General features: G+C 32.4%; 2 protein-coding genes across 10 annotated transcripts in view; one reads left to right on the plus strand and one right to left on the minus strand.

Annotated features, from left to right (window-relative positions):
* Nucleotides 1-8,119, plus strand: part of LOC127061436 (uncharacterized) — a 23,717-nt gene extending 15,598 nt beyond the window's left edge. For 2 of the 3 annotated variants that reach the window (XM_050988290.1, XM_050988289.1), the window contains exons 3-4: nt 1,978-2,148; nt 4,411-8,119. In XM_050988290.1, the coding sequence (XP_050844247.1) occupies nt 2,006-2,148; nt 4,411-6,646 (2,379 nt within the window). In that variant the 5' untranslated portion in view covers nt 1,978-2,005 and the 3' untranslated portion in view covers nt 6,647-8,119. The remainder of the gene's footprint in view (nt 1-1,977; nt 2,149-4,410) is intronic. The other variant, XM_050988291.1, reaches the window with a different exon arrangement.
* On the minus strand, nt 7,607-26,215 carry LOC127061438 (probable galactarate/D-glucarate transporter GudP). Of its 7 annotated transcripts, XM_050988294.1 has the most exons (11): nt 25,684-26,114; nt 22,055-22,344; nt 20,020-20,131; nt 19,772-19,895; nt 10,442-10,594; nt 10,211-10,321; nt 9,733-9,895; nt 9,422-9,623; nt 9,026-9,304; nt 8,718-8,915; nt 7,607-8,625 (listed from the first exon to the last, which is right to left on the minus strand). In XM_050988294.1, exons 2-11 carry the CDS (start codon nt 22,091-22,093, stop codon nt 8,438-8,440), a joined length of 1,569 nt encoding a protein of 522 aa, XP_050844251.1. In that variant the 5' UTR covers nt 22,094-22,344; nt 25,684-26,114; the 3' UTR covers nt 7,607-8,437. The 7 variants fall into 7 exon arrangements, with proteins under 7 accessions (XP_050844251.1, XP_050844250.1, XP_050844252.1 ...); XM_050988293.1 differs by lacking the exon at nt 22,055-22,344 and having other exon boundaries at nt 20,020-20,148; nt 26,002-26,215; XM_050988295.1 differs by lacking the exon at nt 22,055-22,344 and having other exon boundaries at nt 26,002-26,139.
* Between the last annotated feature and the right edge of the window lie 939 nt (nt 26,216-27,154).

Here is a 27,154-nt window from a genome sequence, read left to right on the forward strand (position 1 = left end):
GTAGAAGGTCGACATTGTATGCGGCATAATAGAACACTTTTCTCTTTCGTTAACTTACTCGAAAGAAAAAAAAGAGAAAAGAGAAGGAAAGACTTACAATCACAATGTTGTGACCTCCAAACGAGTTATTTGTTATTTACGAATAGTCTTCCTTCTCTTATTCGTTTTCGTTTATTTTCGTTAATTTCATTTACTGAGGTTGATTGTGAGGTTGATTAAATGAACGTATATATCTTCTATTATTCTTAAATTCGAAAAATTTGTGTTTATTTACATTTCCTTCTTGTCGACTCCGCTTTCGTTCTTCTCTTATTTATTTCTGTCTTTGTTTCTTCAATTAGAAAAAGAGAGAGGAAGAGATACAGGTTGACATCGAACGCTTCGTCTCGTGAAAACATCTACGCGTATATATACATAGCTGAATCTTCGTTATGTTCACCTTATTTCTTTTCTATGGATTAGATCACATCACGCGGACGTAATTCCGACAACACTTGGGCGAAAAAACTTAATGGAAAAATAATTTCTGCGTAACGCGCTGACGCTCTGTTCTCGCAACTAATTTATAAAACATTTGTTGTGAGATTAAATGTTCGATAACAATAAACAGCATTTACAACTTTTTCCATCGAAAAGAAATATCGGACGATGAGTAGTTGAAACAGAGAAACTTTTGCTTTTATTTTACTTCATCAAGCCAAGTTTCAAAAAGAAATATTTCCTCCCAAGCGAATCACAAAACTCGAGGGAAACAATTCGAGTTGTTCCGCGTGTTCCAACATTAACATATCGCTTGAGATTGATCGGCTAATCGCGACAAGAATAAAAATAGACTATGTGAACTTGTATATTCGCAGCAGATAAAAAGAGAGAAAGAATGTAGCGGGAAATTTGTTTTTGATTGAATGATGTTATATAACAGGATTCTTTACGATTTCTCGAATTGATTAAAGCGCGAACGATCGTTCACGAATCGTGCATAAGATTATCTCGTCTCTTCCGACTCGTTCTTGCATCGCGAGAGGTATTTTTATGATGGGTGCGTTCACGGGGGAAACCCGTTGAAGCCTAAATATAAAGCCGTCGAGGGATTTCAACTTCGCTGCCACGTTATGTATCGAGGTCGTGTCATTTTTTCATCTTCGCCTCGCTCCCCTCCAGATGTCCCGAAATTAACCTATTTTCGAGCGTTATCGGACGACATGATGATATTTCAAATACAACTTCAAGATGCATTCGTAACGCGACGATAACGATAATGTCTTTCTGTTTTTTGTTTTGCTTCTTAAACCGAATCGCTCATGTAATTGATTCTATTCGTTCGATTCCCGAACTTCTTTCTTGTTTTCGATCATCGCGTAAATGTGATTTTTTCGCGTGTAGTACCTTGTAATATATACATTATAATATTTTGTATATCTACGTGTAGTATTTAATTGCCACGGATGATTGTCGATAGAAACGGAAGAAGAATAAATGAATAAAAACAAAAGATACGACGAACGATCCTCGAACGATGCAATAAACTCGCTTTTTATGGGTTACCTGACGCACGACAAGATTTCTCGAAGGTCATAGTCGACTTTGAAATGTCTGCGTAACGGTTGAATGTAATGCGAAGTTTGAACTTTGGCCCAACGAGTGAAAGCGTTATCCATTTATCCAGAAGGATAAATGCTTTGTAGATTGTGTACTGTAGCGGAAGAGCAAATTCCGTAATCGTGTTCTTTGTGTAGTTTTAAATAATTAAAAATTTGGAAAAGTTATAGTACCTATAGATAAATTTCCTTCGCATAACTCACCGAACAATTATCTTTACTTTATAATTAGTATAGTTCGGTATTTGATTTCATTTTCTTCTTTGATTCATTAAAAAAAAAAAAAAAATATCAAAACAGTTTAAATATTTTTACATAGACATTATCGTAATATAGACAAAAAAAAGTTTAAAACAGCGAATCGTTCAAATTGTTTCAGAAACTTGGCTGTCGGCAACCATTTATGAATGGATCTTGGAGATTTTGAAAGATGGTGGAAGGATCCAGGGATCGCCGTTTGGAGTTTCGTACTCTTTGGCTGTTTCCTTCTCAACGCGATCCTCTTCCTCGCCTTTCTCATACGACCCGGATTGCGGACGATTTCGAACAGGTTCGTGTGCTTTCACCGATCTCATGACCTTTTCCCTTTCGTTCTTTTCACTTTTTTCTTTTTATCTTATTCTTTAGTCCGGAAACATGTCACCGTTCTACTTTTCGCGCCGAAAGTCTTTTCATATCTTCTCTTAACCAAAGATAATCGTGTGAAATTCCGAACAAAAGTCATAACTTTTCATTTCTTTATTTTAACGATATAACTATAGGCCAATGTAATTTTAATTACATAATTCCTTTTGACTTATTTAGATAGTTGCTTTTTTTCCCGTAATCGTCTCGTCTTATCGATCATAGCATCACTTATCGATAGTTTCATACTCAGACCTTGTGCCATTCTTATTTAAGGTTTCATATTCAACGATTTAAAATGATACGGCAAAATAAATGGGAAAGTTTATCATTAAAATTATTTCGACGAATTATTTATATAAAATGTTCCTTTCCGTCTCGTTTAAAGGAATGTTAGAATTCGATGTAATATTTTGACTGATAAATTTTTACGCATGTTAATCCATTATGAAAAATCTAACGAGAAAAGAAAAGTTACGGGAAAACAAACCAAGAGAAGGGTTATAAATAACGTTAAATATCAACCAAAAATAAAATAACGTTTGGAAGCCAAGAAAGATGTAAAAGCAGTGTCTTTTTCTACATCTTCGTACGATCTCTGCCAAAATTTTCTCTTACGACAACATTGGGGCTATCTTATTACACATATTCTCATAAAACAAATGGATTTTTTCTATGCGATCTACTAAAACATGCCAAAACGTTGCATAGCTCGAGTCTCATATTGAAAAATTTCAGTTCGCCATGTTAACAAGATTTTTAAATGAATGATCTATTGAATATTTCAATTGATTTTGATATCAAGGAAAAATGCCCTAGATATGTTTTGGTTGTATCATAAGTACGTCCTGGTTATAATAAGTCATCTTTTTCTACGAGTACGCGATATTCTTTTCAACGTTTACGTTGTAATACAAAACGCGGAAAGAGAAGTTTGTATTTGTATTTTTATACAATTCATAAGATAGTACAAATCAACAAGATTTAGAGTCACTTAAAAAGATACTTATCGCTTGTTAATTTTACTCAGTGATGTACGTTTCTACTTTTTTTCTAATGAACTTTTCCAATTTCTTGGATCTAACATCGTTGAAATATCGGAATAACAATAATAAACATCAACAATAATAGCACTTAAAAATATCTTTCTGTTATGTGCTGTGTTCAGATGTAATCATTACATAATATGACTCATCCCGAATATAGTACTGTGCTCTTTAAAACTAAAAAACATAAATGAATAAATAATAATGATGATGATGATGATGATGATAATAGTAAGAATAATAATAATAATAATAATAACAATAATAATAATAATAATAACGCAGTGCAATTTGTGGCAAGCTGTTGACGATTGGCGACATTTCGGATCTGAATGCTTCTGAAAACCTGTAAAGGTCCTCTCTTCTGGTTTACCGTAGTCGGTCTGTCACAGTGGAGTCGCAAAAGTTATATGCTCGAAGGATGAAAGTGTTAAAGGCATAAGCCGGAAGTAAAGCTTAGCAAAACTGCAACACACCTTTCTACACTCTTAGTTATTCACACCAATGATGCCTACTTATCATTACAATGACCTTCAGGGAGGTTTATTTATTGAATCATCCGCCAAATTTTTATAGATTTTGACACTAAAAATGGCAGATGTCCAAAGTCTCAAATCAATAGTCAAATATAACACCACAATAGCCTAATTATTTATTTTATTATATATACGTGTGTGCGTATGTGTGCAGGTATTTTGGCACCCAAGAAAACAATAATAATAATAATAATAAATAATAATAAATAATAGATGGAGCGAAGCGTAATATTTTCACGTGGAAAAATATAATTGCTATTATCATCATTAATATCATTGTTATATAAATATACAGGCACAAATAGACGTTTTATACTAAAATCGTAACAAACGATCAGATATTGTTATGTTGCAAATGTCGTCTTTTGTTATTGTCGACGATGGTTGTTTGTAAAAATTTGATAGGCATAGAACATCTGTCCCATTTGTTGCTCTTTCGCGTTTCTTTTTCTTATTTAATAACACAAAGGGATTTGGAATCTTGATAAATTACAAATTCTCTTAATTCATTGTTGGATCTTTGTTATTTTTTCCTATTCCTTTGATTCATAGCACCAGCAGCATCAACAAACTCTTCTAATCTCGAACTATTTTTACACTTTCCAGATTCGTGATGAATTTGACCGTCTCGAACCTGCTAATCTCTGCGCTACTGAATCCTCTCTTGATCATGGATGCCTTACCAACATCCAAATCCGACTCGTCGCCCTTATCAGCGGAAAGTATCTGCGCGATATCAGAAGGTGCAACGGCCCTCATGACGACGTCGTCGGTGTTATCGGTCTTCCTTATAGCCATAGATCAATACTTCGCCGTGGTGGATCCCTTGAGATATCGCGCAAAAGTCGACAAACTAAAATCTGGGATCTTAATAATTTCAGTTTGGCTCATCTCTTCGATATTTGCTCTTTTGGCCTTCTTAAATCCAAATCCTCGTAGCCTTTGGCTATCTTGTAATCTACAGTCGATATCGACTACTTATCTGTCTCGAAATTCGTCCATAAATTTGCAAAGCAACTCGAGCTTTGGCATCATCAAGAATAATACTGCCGATATAGAAACAGAATGGATCGAATTTGTCGATTATGCTCCGAACGAAAGTTCAATGACCTATGGTACAATTTACACGGTGGTGCACAGTATATTCGCCTACCTCTTACCGTTTACCTGTGTCTGCTGGATTTACGTAAAAATCTATTCTGCGGCGCATAGGAATTCGGAAAGAACAAGAAGAACTGGTTCCAGGCCAATACTTTCGTCGGCAAGTTTTTGCGAAGATCAAAAATCGCAGCAACAACAGCACCAACAAGTAGACAATTTCGTGGAGGAGTTTAGAAGAATACCTAAAATTTCGAGTCTCTCGTCGATTGATGAAACTAGTGAAACGACTCAACCTGCGGGAAGCCAAGTGCCTCGAGGACGTTCCTTTTCGTCGGCTTTAGATATTCACTCGACTAATCTTCCTTCCACTAACGAGGCTTCTTCGTCTGGCACTGTTGTATTTACCGTAGGTCCTGATACTGACGAGTGCTCGCATCACGAGGAAAATGAAAAAAACATATCCAACAAATCAAACCTTCCTATCTCGACGCAGAAGGCTGAGTTTATGGAGAAGGACGAAATAACTACCCAGCTGTATCTGGATCCTACCAAGTATGACCTCGTTAAGAGTCGGTTTCTGGATCGACCTGATCAGAGAAGGAAATTGTCGCATAATCTTATGTACGATCAGATGTTGTTGCAAGAAGGCACGAGAGGTTCTTGGCTCAACAATGACGGTATAACCGATTTGAGGAATTCGGATACGGAAGAGGATTTTTCTTCCGAACATTTTCGCCCCACTGTCGAAGACGAGGCCTGTCGTCAACAAAAACCCATATACCTTTCACCTTATTCGACCTACGAAACTGCCTTAAATCGTAACGAAGAAAAAGACGGCACAGAAGTAGATGGTATATACACTACTCAAAGTTTGAGAATTAATGAGACTTTTGTTCGAACCAAAGATGGTGGAAACACCGAGGAGTCCGATAGAAACAAATTCGAACGATCAACAAATAGAAAACATTACGATGGATTACCTTCAGATTTCGAAATAACCGAGGTGATCGTCGACAACTGCGATGTCTTCAACGTAGAAAATACTGGAAAGCCCACGGAAATAGTGATGAACGGTGCCAACACCGAAACATCGGCCTGTCTCTTGACACCTATTGTAACGATCACGCCAGCTCCTAACAAAAGCACCTTGCATCGAGTTGCCAGTGTCAAAAGTACTTCCAGTTACATAAATTCTCTCAAGTACAGGATCAGTAATGGTTCGTTATTCAGATATCGAGAGGAGACTAGAGCCGCTAGGATAAGCGCTTTAGTCATAGTGATGGGCTTGATCTGTTGGTCTCCATATGAGATATTATTGCTTCTGAAGAATCTTCCGCCTTACAACGATCGACGAATCGCTCACGAGTACGATGTGACGGCGCTATGTTTTCTTGTTTTGGCTGCTTACGTGAGTCCGTTGCTTTTTGGTTATCGTTCAAAGAGAGTGAAAAGAGAGCTGAGAAAGTTCTTTTGTTTCAAAAAGGAACTATCCTACAAAAATAATAGAAGCCTTATGGCGAAGAAAGTTTTAAAGAGACGTCACAGTAACACGTTCAGCAACATGGAGTTGGAGAATCGCTACAACATCTTCAATTGTGTCTATGGTAGAAATCGTTGGCCTAAGGAAAAAGTGCAATTCGTTCAGGTGCCAGATACCGCTTTGGCGGTGGAAACCTGCAGAAGTAGCTTTTCTAGTGGCGCGAGTACACAAATTTCGAGCACATCCACGGACGATTGTTAATACGACATTATTGTACATTAATTCAATCGTTCGGTCTACAGTGTTCTTTGGGAAAGCTCGCCAATGAATCAATCTTCGTGCAATCGACGAGTTTCAATTTTCTTTTTCGAATACGCTCGAGTGTTGTAGATCGTATACAAGTAAGTAAATATACGCGGAGGGCTGTCGCAAAAAGCAGAGATATACGAATCATCGTCAAACGTATTAAAAGTAGTTCATAATCCATAGGAGGTAACTTTGTTTTCGAACGTTTATACAAGATGAGTCACCCGAATGAAAATTCTCAATATTTGCCTTATTTATTAGCCTTACGAAAAAGAATATAAGGAAAAATAGAAATTATTTTTTCTTATCGTTATACTTGTTATTCAATAAGCGACAAAGATATTGTGAAGATTCTATTTAAATGACTCATTTTATATACGTGTGTATATACTTACTCGTTCGATGGATGTATTTATTATTCACTTTTGTCTCTTCTGTATACCTCAAACTAAAATTTGATAAGTAAAAATGGATGATCATGTGATTTATGGTATATTTGTGACTCATGTATGCGGTCTATTTGATGAATACATTTGTATGTACGAAGTATTCATCTTTGTCAAAAGGATGAGAGAAGACAAAACAAAAAATGTTATCAAAAGTATTTCGCGTAACGACAACAATCGTATCGCCAGTATTACAATTTGTTTCTCGAGATAGCTGTAATCATGATTGTAATTGTACTTGAGAATGAGCATGGCTTCTTTCTTTACACTTTACGCTTATTCGCGAATGTTCATATCGACATTTATGCGATTTACTCTCTAATCTATTGTACTATTTTACTATTTAATATTATCGGTACATATATTCTATGTTCATCTTTCAGTGTACATTTTTTAACTAGTTATATACGCCTGTTAGCGTATATTCATCCACGGGAAAATATGAGAAGATATTTTTTACAAAAGCGTGTATGTGCGCATACCCCTGCTCACTTTTATTATGTAAATATGTATGTACACAATCAGCATTTCATGACAAATTACGAATTTACGCCTTGGTTTAGTGGGTCGAGGATTTAAACTATACTACGAATATGTTATTATTTTGTACATTACAAGTATACCTCTTTTATTTATATTAAATAATCGCTGTAAATAATATTACGATCAAATTCGCAACTATTTCGTTCCGATCCTAACCGTTTCGGTAATTCGGTAACGCGTTATGTAATAGTTTTTTAATTGTCGAGGTCATTGTCTCTTTAATTTTTTAAGATGTAATTCCATTAATTGTGTATGTCGTTTATCTCGTGTTTTTTTGTTTTTATATGGCCCGAAATTTGATTTTCGGACGTTGTCGTTATCGTCTTAACAATGTGATAATAAAATAATACTAATAATAATGATAATATATCGAAAATCTATTGACGCTCGATGTGAAACTAATTTATGTGACTTTGTCAATAAAAAAAAGTGAAAAGAGCTACAATGATTTCTTTACGCGCTATATTTCAGAGCGAGATCTGTTCATTCTTCAAAGAGACACCTCCCTTTATTTTTTCATTCTATACATCACGATTCGATTTTTCCCATAATCCTTTCTTGAAGCATGATGTTGGTATCAGTTTTGTTCTTGACGTTAAAACTACCGTCTTAACTTTTTAAAATATGTGCCGTACTTTGACACACGTATAATTTAACTTCTTCAGAAATAAATGCAAGAATAACTACTAATTGTTCTTTGTTTTCTTCAAACGAGGTGCTCGTTCTTAATACCTATCTTGTCGTTAATTAACCATGATCATAATTGCGAGTTCTCGTAGCACGGCGGTCGAATGGATAATCGAGGAAGTTCCATTATCGAAGAAACATGTTGGTCCCTATCGTTGGTGAATGTGCAATTGTCGTATCCAGTTTGTTCTTCGATGTTCTTCGTTTGTTTTACCGGTCCGTCCATTAGAAACATCGTCAGAAGAAACATGATGGAACCTGATAAAGGAATTACACATTGGATAAGAGTCGGTAATAATTTTCTTTCTTTACGTTTCTCTTTGCATCGAAATCTCATACATCGTACATACTTATGCCGTAGAAACCAGCGTAGAAAATGTAGAGGGATTCTCGAAAACCGATAGCCATCCTGGTTGGTTCAACGAGTATCGGTAAATTACCACCGATATTGTTCATTACGAACAGAAAAACACCTATAGTCGTAGATCTTAGATTCAACGGAACGATCTCTACAACTATCGCAAAAACGATACCGAACCACATCTCCGCTGAAATAAACGTTAATATTTAAATGTACTGTAATGTAATATTCTTAAAAGTCGTATAATAGAGCAAAATACGATTGATGATCTGGGGAAAGATAAGAGAATGATTTTACCGAAGAAGTAAGAAATTCCGAGGGATAACATAGCCCAGCGTGGCTCGAAGTAGACCGATCCAAAAGCTGGCGGTGTCGCTATTAGCTGGCTGATGGCCAAGACTGCCACACGCGATCTGATTCCCATTTTCGCGACGAATTTATCACTGACCACACCTCCGACGACGACGCCGATGCTGCCGATGACAATGGTCACCGCAAAAAGCCACCAGCCGAGATCGTGATCCGGAAAATAATCGCGATAATAAAGATCGCAATTGTATGCAAAACACATACCACCTGGAAAAGGAAGACTCCTTTTTATTACCATTTTGTAAGACGTAACATCGCATTTGAAAGAATAAAGAAGAAGTAAAAAAGACTCATGGATTGAATGACGTTTAATTATTATTCTACCGCAATGTCTGATGCTAGCAGCGAGACAAAGGAGTATTATTCGTGGCTGCAATATCACTTTCCAAACCGAGATCTTCTTATCTTTGGTTTTATCACTTTCTTCGCCAATAGTCTTCCTTTCCGGTTCAGTTAAGGTCAGGCCGGTAAGAATTGCTATAATGACGCCGATTATTCCAGCTCCGTAATAACAGACTCTCCATCCCTAAAAAGTTTGTAATAAATAATTAAATATTATATATAAGACTTGGTTCATTTTATCTTTTAACTAGACATACACGAACGCGTCTATATCTATATACGTAAGCACTTACTAGATCCCAAGCATTTAAAGCTGGAACGTATCGGCCAACCGGAAAGGCAATGCCGTAGCCACCGTAAATACCCCAATTGAAAATGGACATGACGAGACCACGCTGTTCCTCAGGAAACCAATCGGAAATGAGACCAGTTGCTAATGGATTGCATCCTGCCTCGCTATTTGATCGGTCATAAAAATACAAATATCTACCTGTGTATTTGATTTTTATGAGACGCTTAACGAATACGAATTTTAAAAACGAATCTAATTTATCAAGTAACGCCCGACAAGATGATAAGTACTAAACGTTATGAATACGCGGTGCAATGTCGAGAGGGTTTGTCTCAAATGGTAAAAAATAGATTTTACAATTCAACGATTGGCAGTTTGTCTATCAATTTTTAAGTACCATGGAACGCGATTAGACGAATTTATAGATGATAGATCAATGATTTGGAGTGACATCTTGTAAATAGATCGGTAAAACTTACCCAGCAGCAAGAACCATCCGAAGGACGACGAGATGCCAATATTCTTTCACTGCTCCCATTAAAATGATCGCCAAACTAAATACCAGCGTGCATATTGCTAAGAGTCTGACCCTGGCAACGAATCAAATTGTTTTTATTTGCTTTTATAATTTATAGCTTGATTGCTTTTATAATTTATTTACAGAAAGAGAAAGAGAGTTTTTCACTTTATGACTAAAACAAAGTATTTACCTATTGAATCGATCGGCAGCGATGCCTAAAATGACTCCAACCACTGTAAAGACGGCAATGAAACTTGGCCCTGCTAAGATTTGATAATCTAAGCCGAGACCGCTGTAGTTCCATTCGCAATAAGAGGAGCCATTTAATTCTAAAGATTGGCAGCTGCGAAATGAAATTTACTGGAATATATACCTCTGATTTTATTCAACTTAGATTATGGACGATAATAATAATAATAATAATAATAATAATAATAATAATAATAATAATAATAATAATAATAATAATAATAATAATAATAGTGATAGTGATAATAATAAATGAATATTATAAATACCTATATGTAATAAACGTACTGAAATTGAATACATACAAATAAAGAACGCAAATATAAAAATCTATAGAATAGAAAAAATTATAAAAACTGAACTTTCTACACGAAACAAAACAAAACAAATTAACACGTACAAAATATCTATATCCATATACTCATTTGACATTATAAAATGGAGTTACACAGACTTAAAATCAGTAAACACACTTACACGTACGATTAAATTAAACACAACAACAACATCGCTATATCTCAACCACCATAACTACAACATAATATAATCGATAAAATTATTATCAACGATACAAAAGAAGAAAGGTGGAAAAATAAAATGGTAAACATATATCAAATTATAAAGAAATACATCAACACAAAGATATTCAACACATCGTTAGCGAAAGGAAACATACTCGTTGAAACAAAAAGATTTATGATATCAATACAGGATTAGATAATAAACACCAGAAATTATTCTAAATATATAATAAAAGACAACAAAATTTTAACAGATAAATGGAAAAAATATAACGAATAGCTAGGAATTATAGACCTATAAGATAGAAAGATGGCTGATAATGGACTATACGCTTAGACATAACAACGTAATCAAATATATATATATCACGAGCTATTTAAATACAAACTTATAAGGACACACATTCCAATACACAAACATACACCTTTGTACATATTAGAAAACTAATATATAAGACTATATTGGAATCGGCCAGATTTTACAATCATACACAAAAGACAAATTCATAGGAATATCTATATCAAATTCCTCAAACGTAAAAAAGAAGTACACCAAAAACTTACAGGAATACATATAAAAGAGACCAAGAAATAATGGAAACAACAAAAAGTTACATAGTACTAATCATTCTTTCGATAAGTGGAATTATATCAAATTCATTAGACAAAAGTCTAAAACTAATAGATCTACATACATAGCAATACAACAATCAATAATTTTAACACTTATGCACCGATTAGAAAATTTTTCATTGATACTATTTCTATAGTAAATAATAACTGAGAAATATATCTTGACTAAAAAAGACTACTATATATTTTTAAAAAACCAAGTTGAAGCTTATGAAAAAATAAACAATAACAATAACAATAATTATTATAATAACAATAGTAATAATGATGATGATGATGATGATAAATATAAATAATAATAATAAAACCAAATGGCAAAAATAGAAAATAAAATCGAAAAATGAAAACATTAAACAAATCACATAGCAAAAAAACAAAAGACTAAAAATATTAAATATATACAAATAAAAATTAGTAGTCTGTTTAAAACGCTTTAAAAGATATAAAAAATCTAACGACAGAAACAACAAAAACACATTCTTTCAAATAAATAAAAAATGGTACTATAAGAAACTAATGAATACACAAGAAATGACAATAATATCATCTACGAAAAAATAAGAATTTTGGAAAGCACATAGAATACAACACAACACAATGGATTTCAACGTTCTACGAATCCTATCAAAAGAGAAAAACGTCAAAAACATAAAAGAACGAGAGGAATACTTCATCATAGAAGAATTTTATAGAACAATAATAATAAATACATAATAATAATAAATAAATAAAAAATACATGTAATTGGAAATCGCCCGACACAGATTTTATGCAAAATTATTAGTGCAAGTAATTTATATCTACATATAAATATCTTATTGCCTATATAAATTAAATAATAAAAGTATGAAAAAATTTTTCAGAAGGAATAAGATACATTAAATCAAAAAATAAACAAACATACACAAGACGCAGCATTTATAGACCAATTACAAGACTGTCTATCTTATATAGAGTTATAATTGCTATAATAATTCACAGTATAGATGAATATCTTAGAAAAAATAACATATTTATAGAAGAGCGAAAAAAAGGCAACATGGACAAGGATACAAAGGACAATTAATAATAAATAGTGTTGCAATAAAACAAGAGATAAAAGAACAAAAAAACATCCACATTGCATACATCGATAAAAAGCATTTGACATAATTCCATACAACTGGAAGATTCTTAAAAACATTACAAATATACAAAATACACTCACTCATTCGAGAATTTCTCGCCACTCTTATCAACACATTGAAAACAACCATACATTTAAAAACCGAAAGAAAAATTATGCAAATAGAAAAAATTGAAATCAATAAAGGGAATCCAAGGAAATTCATTAAGGGTACTATACTTTTAAATATGCCTCAACCTTTTATCGAAAATACTAAATAATACTATATACGCATTCGATATCAAACAACAAAGACAAAGCGATCATAAAATCATTTGTTGTATATGGACGTCATAAACATCTATGCAAATGCAAAAACACAATTAAACAAAATTGCTGAAGATAACAGAAACAATTAGTAAAGATATAAAAATGGAATTTAGAATTAATAAATGCGAAGTAGTACATACGGAAAAAAGAAAATGACAAAAAGAAAGAGAAATAAAATCATTGAACAGTGAAATAGTAAAGAAACAAAAAAGAAAATGAAATATACAAATATCTAAGATTTCAACAGATCAAAGAACGACTGAAGAATACAGATAAAAACTACCTAGAACATCTCCTAAAGTCAAAACTACGCTCCAAGAGTTTATTTAAAGCTATAAACACGTTTGCAATACTAACCTTGATATATTGATTCGGCATCATTAAATAATCAGAAACTAATACTACAGCATTTAGAAACAATAACCAAAGTAGAATTAACAAAACACAGAAAATCTCTCCCGATGGCATGCAGAGAAAGAATCACAATAAACATAAGAGAAAGAGAAAGAAAAGTCGTAGACATACTCGAATCATATATAAATCAAATAAAAACGCTAAGAAAATACTTTCATAGCAAACAGACCCAACTGCATAAGACAATAAGCAGGGCAAATACAAATTGCATAGTCTTAAATTTAGTCAAAATCGCAACATCGTAACTGATACACAAATAGCTGAAGATAGATTAAAAATGAAAATAGACAACTAGGTCAATAAGGCTTTATTATGGTCATACAAAAATAAATAATAGCTATCCTAAACTATAGAAACCCATCATTAAAGATAAAACAATAGTAGATGCAAAAAATGATACAGAAAAAGTCAACATACTCATGAAACGATAAAAAACAAGAGAATATAAACTACTAGCAGAAACGAAATATATCGGGACACATAATAATGTTGCAAAAATAATATACCAAGTGATAGGGAACAAATGTAAACTATTTAACAACACTATACAACCATACACATTAATACATCATATAACAAATATATTATACATCCGACATAGTACTTGAGAACAAAGAATACAAATTGTACTGGGATATAACAATACAATACAGATAAAATTATATCATGCAACAGGCCAAATATAATGTTAAAGACAAAATACAGAAAATTATATACATCATAGACGTAACTATTTCGTTAGATACAAAGATAATATCAAAATATGAAGAAAAAATATATAAATACTATATACACCGTTAACAAAAGTCATAGAATATAGAAACAAAAACAAATTTTCATATTATTGCTAATAATTCCAACCACAAGTATAACAATCAAATCATTTATACATTTCAGATCATTTACACAGTTTCGGCTAAAGTCGGAGATATATAGATATATTCAAAAAGCTATTATTCTAACAATATGTAGCATAGTTATACACATATATATTCACACATAAATTTAAAAAAAACAGTCATATTAAACACGATCGAATATATTAAAAAAATATAAGAAAAGTAGAGATAAATTAATATAAAATATAACTTCCCAAAATAATCAAAAATAATTTTATAATAATTTAAACAGTAATAACATTAATATAACAGAAACTCCTCAAAAATAAAATAAAAAAATACTGATCCAATATTTATCCGAAAGACGTAAAGCACAATAAAAAAAAACAAGATATAGAACGGTAATATTACGAAATAAGGAATACGTGATATGTAAACAACACAAACAGATAAAATAAATATAACAGATGCAATAAAAAAGAAAAAAAATGAAAGATACCAGTAATAAACAAGATATAAAACTACTGCTACAAAAATCTCCCTGCCACAAATGAAAAATTAAGATAATTATTTAATTAATGCCGAGAACTAACGTTCCTAAAACCAAAAAAACCATATTAAAAATATAACGATCTACTAACCAATAACCTGTTTTTTTACAATGTATGAAATACTAACAGCGATAATAAGCAATTAAATAGAAAAATATTTAACACGAAACTATATCATTGCAGAAAAACAAAAAGGATGTAGAAAATCAAGCGACAGATGTAAGGAACATCTAATTATTATACTAACTGCAAGCAATAGATAATCTCGTAAAAATAAAGAAAAATCTACATAGTGTCTTCATAGATTATCAAAAAGCATTTGATACCATTTTTAATGGTAAATACAAATTTTACAAATATACAGAATAAATGTACAATGTATACTTGTGTTGTCAACAATTATGAATACAACATCGAGCATTCTAACAGAAAATAATATTAAAACAAAGTGACAAAATTCAAATCGGAATTTCTTAAAAAGAATTTCTCAAATTTTTCAAGGAATCTTTCTTTTCTCAGTGTACTATAGTCCATAAAAGCTTTAACTTATTATTATATCTTTTAAACAATAGTATATATGGATTTAAAAATGTACAAACAATCATCAGAAAAATTTAAATCATCTATTCTATATCAATGGCATTCAATTATACGCAAGTAGCAATTAACAATTACAACAGATAATTGAATCACACAGATTTTTATAAACAATAAAATGACATTCGGACTTGATAAATGAAAAATATGTTCAATGCAGGAAGCCCGATACAATAACATGAAGGAATGGAATGAAAGCACTAAATAACGAAGAAATATACTGGAATATGAAATATATTGGAATACATCAAACATTAATAATCAGCTATTATCAAATAATAGATATACAAAATAAATTCAACAAAAAATTAAAACAGATTTACAAGAAACAAGTTATTGATAGAAATACTGTAAAAGTAATAACCATACACCGTCTGTCCAAAAAGTTCCGAGACTGGATTAATAAAAATTAGAGAAATATTAAAATGGCGGTTTCAATGCTTCAAGTGTTCTACATAGACTTCCCTCATTTGAGTACAATGCACAGAGCGCTCATACAAACATGTAAAACATCAGAAAAGTCTTTCTTTGGGATGTTGTTCAATTCGCGTGTCACAGTGGCTTGAATATCAATTATGCCATTAAAGCGTTAACTCTTTATGTGAATTTTTATTTTGGAGAATAAAAAAAAGTCATTCGGCACCAAATCAGGTGAATATGGAAGGTGGTTGAGAATTGACTTTTGTTTTTCGTTAGAAACCGCTACAACTACAATCGTGTGAGCGAGCACATGATCGTGCAGCAAAAAGAAATTCGCGACACGCGAGTTGAACAGCATCTCGAAAAAAGACTTTTTTGATTCACATGTTTATATGAGAATTTCATATGTTTATATGAGCATTCTGTGCGCTGTACTCAAGTAAGGAAAACTATGTAAACACTCAAAGCATTGAAATCATCTTAACATTTCTTTATTTTTTATTAATCCAATCTCGAAACTTTTTGGATAGACGGTGTATATGTAATATCACTACTTACATGTTTCTTTGGAATAATCAAATGGACAGATAGAGAATTCGTCGTATTAAACAAATTAATCAGAACCACTACAACAAAATATCGATTAATTACAAAAAGTTAGTATTAAAAATATTCATACTATCAAAAAAATAAGGAGGAAAAAGCTACGTAGATAAAAGAATATTGTACTAAGAACAAATAAGTAATTTAAGAGAGTTTTTTACAACAGACAAAATAGTTCACGACACAAGTCCATCATCGAAATAGATCATGTGCTAAGACTATTAAAATTACACAACCATCAATATAAACCAGAAGAAAAAATAATCATAAATAACAATAAAATATAACTATGGGAGCAAAAAGTATTGCTTGGAGAACATATAAGACAATTAAAACAAAAACAATAATATAAATACAAATGCCTCAAATCAATGGCTAATACAGGAATAAATATTTGTTGAGACAGTAGGAGTTTATGATCGCCATCCAGGATAGAGTGATTAAATCAAAAAGAAAAAGTATACTTCGAGACTATATAATAACGAATGACCAATGAAAAAGGTGTCATATAATACTAGAAATAATAGAGTACATCACCAGTGGATGTGTATTATTTACAGCAAATACAGAATCAGGCATAACAATGCTTGCAAACAGATACACGTAGCAATAATATAGAAACATAAATTAGAGAATAGTATTATCGGAGCTACTTCATTTCGAAACGCATCATGAGTGCCACGTATGCATTGCATTTTAAAGGTATATTTCTTTGTAAACATTTTAAGGAAACACACCCACCTAAAAATTATTTTTATATTTTCTAAAGTTTTCAAATGTCAAGAATATACCTTGAAAATTAAAGATCGATATTTATCAAATTAACAAAATTATAGAATTCTGAATAAAACGCGTTCGAGCGTACGAACATTCGACTTTCCTTACAAAGCGTTTGCACACGAAAAACTTGCTCTAGTGATATTTTGGTTTCCATCAAAATCGACTTTGTCGAAATGGTCAAACCTCCTTATATCTTTGATTAATGTTTAGAAAAATATGTGATATAAGCTCTAAATGTCCAGAACAGAACGTGCATCGATTATAAAATATTATTGCAAATATTATTATATACATTTCCAACAAAAGTGCCACTGCGTATTTGCTACTAATGGGTATTGAATGGTTCATTGAATACTGAAATTACATTGCATATTGTGATTATCAAAACCGAGAGCGCATCAAATCAGCTGAGATTCGAATACAGGACGCGATGCACAAAGAACGACTTTTTTCATAAACATCAACAATTCTTTTTCCATAAAGCTGCAATTGTAGAACAATAATAGAACTATACTTGAAACTTTAAATGCGTTTGTCTCAAAAACACTGCTTTCCAAGTCGGTAGATATAATATCTAGAAAAACTCCTAAATAGAACTCTTTTTCAAATTTATACAAAATACGCTTAGAAATATTTAAAAGTCGTTGATGATCTTACTTTTTTTCAACGCTTTTTCATATTTGAGTTTCAATGTGTCACTATTTTGTAAAAGAAATTGATTTTAAAAACCGATTTAAAAATCATCTTTCGTGATAATTTGAATAAATCAATTTAGTTTTTGATTTTAAATCTACCATTTCAGCTAGAGAGTATCCATCGTCTCCGAAAAAAAATTTTTTTTTGTCGGCAAGCATATTTTGTATTTCGATATTTTGATTGATTATGATTTTTTTAAGACTCTCAGTATATGTATCCTTGAGTATACAAAATTCATTTCATTTCTATCAATCATTTCTGAGAAAAAAATCCAAATTTCAACCTTTTTTCGAGCCTGTTCGAAATATATAAAAAATCTCTGTTTCCATCTGCTCAGGTTGTTGGCTTATTGAGAAAAATGAAAATTAGATCCTATAACATCGGAAGAAAAATATTAAGCGAAAAAAAAAATTTGGAATCAATCAATTGGAATTATCTTCACAATCGCTGGATTATTCCCATCAAAAATGTCTAGGCATATATAACGTAGAGACATCATGAGAGACAATAAATGCGATAGATTCATTACATTTGAAGATCTTCATCATATGAATATATTGTTATAAACTCGTAGATGCCTGTTGATTGTCAATGCTACTGGTGACTGAACTTACTATTAAGGAAATTGAATTATAATTTTAACAAAAAATGTATAATAAAAATCGTTCTAATAAAAAATATATAGTAAAATATGTATATGTTTCAAAATTTAGTTATATAAATTTTTCTACAAATTAAGCCAAATACATTTTAATGGAACAGATTGTAAACGCATCCATCGTAAATCACCAACGTAATCAATAAGCAAGTTGGGTAAATCAACGTAACCAATAATTTTATTTATGCGTTTGCTGAATTTTTGATTTATACTTTTAATATAAACAAAAGTTATAAATATTTATGATATATTTTATATGTACGTTTTTTTAAAGTACTTAGCACTCACAGTTTTATATCGCACTGTCTGCAAACGAGTTAAATAGAATCTGATTCCTTCTTATGTGAAAGTTTTAAAACACATATAGGCAAATTCAAAATGTTGTAAATGTTTTTTGATGTTCTATGATCACTGTGAACAAAAATATTATTAATATTCTAAGATTTATCGATACAACAAATCTACTTATAGCATTTTTTCTTAGAGATATTCAATCGTTCTTGATTTCGTATCTTAATAATGTAATTTTATATCTATAACATGAATTAAAATTCTAATAAATTTCCTAAAAAAAATATATTTTATACATTGTAAAATGTTGTACAAATATCTGAATATGCAATATATTCTTTCTTGCTTTTTTCGTGTTCCGAGATACATTATAAAATTAATAAATATAAATTTGAATTCTTGACTTGACAAAATTAGAAATGTTATTACGATTTAAAATCAAGAACAATTGAATATTTTGAATACTTATCTTCTTAAGAAAGTCTATTGTATCAATAAACTTTAGATATTTTTATTCTCAGTGATCACAACAAAAAATATTTAGAGCGTTTTGATTTTATCTTGATCTGCTTTGCAACTTATATAAAACAAAAAATTCAATCTTTTGATGTAAAAGTTTTTATCCTCGCTATATACCAGCTGCTATCAAACATTCCTGAATAGGAAATTTTTTTCTGTCATCAAAAATAAACAAAACATTCATGCTTTCAGTTTTAGATGACTCACACGCAATGCCATTGTAAATGTATGCTTAGTCATGTATTATAAGTTAGATATAGAGTTATACATACTTGTGATAACTAATCTATAAATTTTTCGCAAATCTCACTTACTAAGTCTCGTTTTGTGCCTGTTCACATCTAATCGGGAGTTCGATGAGCGAGAGAGTACTCGAATTCAATTGGCAAGATATGTCGCCATAGTGTAAATCTTCAGCGGTCGCCTTACTCGTAACACCTTAGAAAAAATAGAATGTATTTATGTAACATGAAGAACGATTCGATTGGATTAACCGAAGGTAATTAAATTTGTTCGGGTGACGAGAGTGAAAAAGAATGAGAGGAATGGAGAAAATACTTACCGATCACGTAATGTCCCAACTCGCCGAGTACGTATCCAACCGAGACTATGGCCAAGGCGTAAGGCTTATATAAAAATCGCAGCTTTTGTACAGCTGTACTGAACATCCTTACCTGAAAACGATAAGAGTCTACGACAATAAATTTATCGCTTGTACATAATCAATGCCTAACGATCGTATCATAAAACTTTTAATGTTGCAATTAAAGCCTCCTAAAGAATACGTATTTACTTTTATATACATGTAGAAAATCCAAAACAAATGAATAAATTCCCTTTGAGATGTCCATATAAAAAATATAGATTTTAATAAATTAATAATGATATGATGACGATTAATTTTTGACTGACTCAATGTTCAATTCTACAAACGTGACGCGATGACACTCTCCCCCATGATGTTTTCATTGGGCTTTTGTCCCACATATTTTATACTATTCTGTTAGACTATTCAACGATTACACTTCCCTTTCTTAGATACGTTAAATAATATTATTAAAAAAAAATAATAAATAGAATAAATGAATAACAATTCATAGAATTCATTGCCATCGATTTAGACAACGTGCACGTTCACACGAATTACACGAACAAAAAATGATAACTTCAAAATTAGTTGCAATACGAGATTATTTTGATCTTCATGATAGTACGACGCAACATCTATCAATGTACGGCGTAATCACAATTGTTATTTGCATTTATCTTATGCCGGTTTTTTTTCCATCTTTATTCCTTATCCGAATTGATCATCTCTTGAGTATTCGACTCTTGAGTTTTTTGCGTCAGATATATTTTCTTTTTTATAAATGCTGCATCAGAAATGATCAGAATAACAAATCAATTTTTTATATCTTCAAAAGCAAAATTAAGATTACACTTTTAGCATAAATATTATACATGACTTAGCGTTTGTACTTTTGATCCTTTACGAGTTTATCAAATCAGGACATTTCTTTGAAAGTGAGATCGATCGTTAATAAACTTGGACGTTGATAAAATTTTAGTAATGCTATAGCATTACGTTACATATTTTCGTTATCTTAAAAGTTTACTTAGTCATCTAAGCAAACTATCGGGAAAACTAATAATATAATAATCGACCCAAGGAAGGTGAGACCTATCATTCGAGAAAATTATCACGTTGAAAATTATTACGTTGTTCTTACAAAGTGCTTCTTACAATTCCGTAAATCGATATTAACGAATCCAATCTCGTCAGTTTCTCATATCTTAATACCTTCGTATTATATTATATCTTGTAGATACATATTATATAGATACAAGATCTGTTATTAGAAAAAGAAAAACATTAAAAAAACTTGTAGTAATTACAGCAATTCAACTTTATATGGTATTCGATAGGACCGAAAAGTCACGGTATGTTGAACATTCCTAACGATAGAGCGATCATCATCTGTTAGGGAAATAGCCGAGTTTTTTTTCAGATAGAACAAGAGAATACAATAATTATCAGACGACTCATTAGCATGAATAGAGAGAAAATTATCATTCAGTTCCCAACGATAAAGATTTTATCCGTTATCATTGATGTCTTTTTGAGCGATGACGCGCGTTCATCGCGTTATAGAATTTGTTTCTTTATGGTTTTAATTTACAGAGACTCTCCGTATTTAGTGCCAATGAAGATTCTCTTTTTGTCCCGTACAGACTTTGAAATATCAAAAAGAATATGATTCTTAGATGGAAAATCGAAATGGCCTCCGTAATGTATGTAGGTTAATGCGGTAATATTAGAAAAATCCAATACAAGAGGAGGACACGCTCGTACAGCGTATGTACATACTATGTAATACGTATATGTATGTATAATTATCTTGACAAACATTATCTTGAACAACCATTTTCGTCCCCGCAAATTAATAAGAAGGAGTCGACGAACGTTCGCATTATTATCATTCTCGAATATTAACAAAAGGAAGAAACAAAGAATCGTGGAGGCATTCGTGCCCGAACGCACGCGAACGCAATGACGTTGAAGATGTGCAGGCACTTGAAGACGTGTTTATGCTCACCTTGAACCAAAATCGGTGAAACGGAACAGAAACGATCATCTTTTTGTTAAAGTCAACTTCTTTTTCAACTTTTTCGGGATGTTGTTGATCATCCAACTTTCAATAAATTTTTTGCTATTTCCATAAAACATGCACGAAAATTGATCTAAGACGCTCAGGTTTTCACGTTGGCGCGCTTGTTGATTATTATTAGAAGCTAGTAATTCCGAATAGACGATGATGATAACAACACCTGAACAATGTTACATTTTAATGCATCTATCAGTAGTGCACGTAGTCTCTTATTTAGTCTGAAACAGTGCCAATTTGTGCTTATTCACGATTAATCAAAAAGAGATGCCTACTTATGAGATGTCTAACAACGAAAATCTTGAATAAAGATTACATCGAAAGATTATGTAAATTCTGGAATAATGAAACATCTTCTATACGATCGGTGGAGCGTGCATCGTAAGGCGTTTTAATGTTGATAAAATATCAAGACTACCCGTTAATAACGCTCCGTCGTTGATTTTTATTATTTATGCGCATTTTAAATGGCAACAACGAGACGAATGCAACGAAAGACAACAAAGTTCAGGAGTAGGATATGTTGGACGTATCAAACGATTGTTTCCGCTCTTCCAGTTCTTTCCACGTTCAATGTGTTGTTAAAAAAACAAGGAAAGAATCATCGTAAAATTCGTTATGCATCGTTAAAAAATGATCGAGCATTAGCTGAAGCACGTGTATGGTCTTATGCGTTCAATTATGCGTTCGCACGTGTTCAATTAATAGCTCGGATAATTCTTTTTCTCTCATCATTTGCAACTATTATAGAAACGCTATGTACTGTATTAATCTTCATTGTCCAAACTAAGCGCCTCTCATGCTTGTCACGTGACGTCGATTATCGAGCATTCTTTTTCTTCCTCTTTCTCTTCTTACGCCTTTCGAGGAAACTCTTAAACGACTCAGATCGTTAAATAAAGTGGGCGACTCGCTCAACGTTTACGACGTGACGACGTAACGAATAATAAACATTTTTTCAAATTATACGACCACTTAACGAATAAACCCGAATATAATTACAACTCGCAGGATCATCCTAAAAGTCAGTAATATTGCAATTAGTGTTTCTTAGAAAGTTACAATGAACATAAAAATATATCGACTGTATTTCTCGCAATGTTTCCATTTTATAAATAAATGAATCGTTATTGAAGTTATAAATATTTTTATATAGGCCCTATATCTATTCATAATGTATGTACATATTTAACGTCGAATCATCGAATAGCTAACTTGAATTTAATCTATAATTCGTATTCGATCAATAAGATAACATTCCGATGTACCAATTACAATGATGCAAACACGTTGACACGTTTTAAATGAAAATTTATTAGGCAGATATGTACTAAATGACGTCACAACCAAGCATTTATAATTAATTGTATATGTTTAATTAATGCGCTAATTAGCCACTAGTTATAGCCACAGATATGATAAATAAATTCGCTTGTAAACTTAATCATTCAACCGTTACGGGCTTTATCAAAGTACTTGAATTTCTAAAAACGAGATTGATCGATACAGAATGCTAACATCGAATCTCGTTAACTTCTCTTAAATATTCTATCAAATGGAAAAAGAACAGAAGTGAAAAAAAAATAAATTGATACTCGATCAGGAGGTTTCATGAAAATTTATTATTATCATCGTTCGTACCCGATTTTTTCGATACTTATTAATGTAAAAAGTCAAGGCAAGTAGGAGAACGTATCCTGCATGAACGCGCATGCGATAGGCAGATGGAAAAAAATTACAGCGAGCGCAAGAGTACGATGTCTGTACCAAGAGAATCTCACTCAACTAGTATTTGCATACACACGTAGCTGCTTAAGAACTTTTCATTTTTTTATCCGTAGAATCATCGTTAATTTCATCTCAATCACTTTCTTACATCATATCGTTTATCAGTTTCGATTGATCGACAATTTTTGTTAAAAAAAAACAGAAAAAAAAACAGTCGCGAATCTTATTTCATTTTTATCCTTATCAATATGGTCATATCTATTTCATCAAGGTGTTTGCTAAATCATTTCAAATCGTAATGTAAATTGCATCGCATTGCGGGAGGCCGATCGCAAACACATTGGCAATGAGCGACTTAATAGCAGTATTACGACTCGAGCGAGTCAGCGTTTGCGTGTCTTTACGTGTCGTTACGTGTCGCGAGTATCTGAAAGATAAAAAGGAGAATTTAATCGTACGTAGGTTTACATTGTAATGAATATAACTAAATAATTATATTTTATCGAAGTAATTGTTTATTCCCGTTTATCTATTAGCAAATTATATGCGATATGAAGTCTTCTGGGCGACCTTGTTAATACTTTCACGACTCACGGTGCCCCTCGCAAATAGTGCGGAACAAAGTTGGCGGATATGGTGGTACACACCCACGTAACGTTTCACGAACTTTTAATTTATATTTCGATTTGATCTGTGAAAGATCTATCCTACGTGGAACAACTATGCTATTATGTGGATTTTTTATATGCGAATATATAAAATATCAAACGTATTTAAGTATAACAAGTAGAATTAGAAAATAACGTAAGTGTAAAGATGAAAACAAATAGATGTGTAAAACAAACCTATATCTACGTCTTACTTTATATAGTCGTATTTTATATAGTCGAGATTTAGAGACGTCCAACTATCTACTCAACTATTTTCGAGTAAAATATAACAAAAGCTTAACGTCTTTACTCTGACATAAAGAACAGTCGCAACGTTTATTTCAAGTTTTCCATTAAAAACAAGTGGGAGGTATTCGTAATCTTGAGAAACGCATAAGAATCGATATGCCTATAGGGATGACTAATGTGCGTATGATCCAACTACAATCCACATGATGTCTTTTACCAAGCATGGAATGTCTATGCAATTAACTTCGATTGCGATAGCGAGCTCGAAAGACAAAGCGTCCCATCACTAATTATCTCGTTTTTTTTTCAATGCAATTAATTTAAAGAAATATGAGAATAAATAGTATAAATAAATTCAGTAAATTTAATTAAATTCTAAATAAATAAGTATAAATAAATTCATTTGTATAAAGAAATTCACAAGAACGTAAATAAATTTGATGAAATTGATAGTAGGTTCGTTGTGTACGTTTAATGTTTAGGTTGACATTTAAAATCCGTTATTTGATACAACGCTTCGAAAGATCACTTCGTGGTAATGCGCGAATGTGGTTTAGATCGTAGGCACGCGTTGTCCAAGATATCTTGACAGAAAATAAACGATACGAACAACATTTCGCCTCGCTTCGATACATTTTATCGTCTCCTTTAACGATCTTGTTTGTGCTCATTCAATGGCACCTTAGTTATTTAATTTTTATGCTAAAAATTATAGAAATCTAAAGCAGCCAACCTAAATAAAACCGGATTGCAATTAGCTTTCTATGACTACTGAATATTAAATTAATATGTATCTCAAATGCGAGAAGAAAAGAAATATTTCGTCAATTAACGGCTTCGATATAATACTGATTGTAAATAATACTTCGATTAAATTTTAAAGGGATTTTCTTGATAAATCAATTATAACGTCTGTATTTATAGAAGACTTACGACTTCTGCGAGAACGAGTAACAAAAGGTGATATCGCAATGATATTCAGCGAATTTTCTTATCCTGGCACAACGTAGTGAATTTATAGTAGCAAAAAAAAATTCACCAAACAACCACTTTCTATCGCACTAAAACGCACCGCGAGCTAAGTTCGTAATTTTGACGAAATGAAACTTCAACGAGGAAAGAGTGGAAAAATGAAAGAATAAAGGTAAAAAGGGAAGGTAGAAGAGATAAACAAACGGAAATAGAGGGAAGAGAAGCTTCGAGGGAGCGTGAGGGATGGAGAGTTAAATGAAGCACAAGTCGATAGAGAACCTTCATTTATAAGAAAGTACCCAAGGATCGGGCCTCCAATGGTTTTTATCGAAGAGGAAGGGGACACCCGTCGAACTCCCCGTGCATCCACACTTCTTACTACTGTCGATGTGTCGCCTACTGATCTGTAGATGATCGTACGTACGGTACGATACACTACGATACAATACGATACGAATATTATTCTCTCGTACTCCATGGTGGGAGCACAGACACTCTCGATCTTTGATTTTCAAGGTCAGCCCGACTTGACTAATCGCAACTCGTTCTTCTCATCACTGTGACAAAAGTGTGTGCATCTCGTTCAGGATATTCCACTACGCATAAGATTATCATTACGTTGCTTACATCGTGACTGTTATTTTCGTGACATCGTTTGTCTTTTTTCTTTTTCACATTTTTGTCGCCATCCTATCGTTTCATACTACTGCTAAAAGGAAAAAAATAATAAAAAGAGAATATAGCAAAGAGAATAAAAAGAAAATGAAAATAGTTCGTTCGCGAAAGGCGAAACATGCTACTCGTCGCGATATACTACAACTCTTGCTTATTGTTCCAATAGAAAGTCCTTGAAGGACGAGCTTGCCGGTCTTGCTGCACCGCTTTGGGGCCTTGGGTAGTTTCTAGAAGGTAAACATAGAGGAAGTCGGTTAACACGACTGATACCAACGAGATATATCTAAGAGGTGATTAACCCTCCTGACCACCGATAGAACGATGCAAGACGTTTTATCTGTCATGCGAATGTCGTAACATTGACATACTTTGCGTACCAAGACCGTCTCTTTACTTTTCTTCCTGATATCACGGTTTAACCTAATCGACTCAATGTCTACCGTATGTGTATACCTATATATGTAATACGGATATTCTTGTAGGAAGAGAAAAATGATAAAAAATGAAAATATGTTTGGCCACGTGTGTATGTACATAGTCACATGTCTACGTAAGTAGAGTCGAAGGTTAATAATGATCTCTAGTCAAGCGAAATATGCATCTGGATCCGGTTCTTTTCTGGAAGCATAAGTTCGAACGCCAAAGACTATTGGCATTGAAACGACAATGCCTCGGGCTAGGTACTACCGACCGTTTAATTTATCCGTTAACTAGAATTTTCTGGTGAACAAACGAAAGAAACGAAACCGTTATGTAC

Source organism: Vespula vulgaris, chromosome 2 (genome assembly GCF_905475345.1).
Source record: "Vespula vulgaris chromosome 2, iyVesVulg1.1, whole genome shotgun sequence".
NCBI lineage: Eukaryota > Metazoa > Arthropoda > Insecta > Hymenoptera > Vespidae > Vespula > Vespula vulgaris.

Bases quoted from the DNA above. Each gene is read 5' to 3' on its own strand.
- LOC127061438 (XM_050988293.1), bottom strand. From the start codon at position 26,200: ATGGAGTACGAGAGAATAATATTCGTATCGTATTGTATCGTAGTGTAT. The intron at 19,896-20,019 runs GTAAGTATTTTC...ATTTTTTCTAAG, and splicing joins GTTGGGACATTACGTGATCG to GTGTTACGAGTAAGGCGACC. The intron at 9,896-10,210 runs GTAAGTTTTACC...CCGATCAAATAG, and splicing joins CGGATGGTTCTTGCTGCTGG to CGAGGCAGGATGCAATCCAT.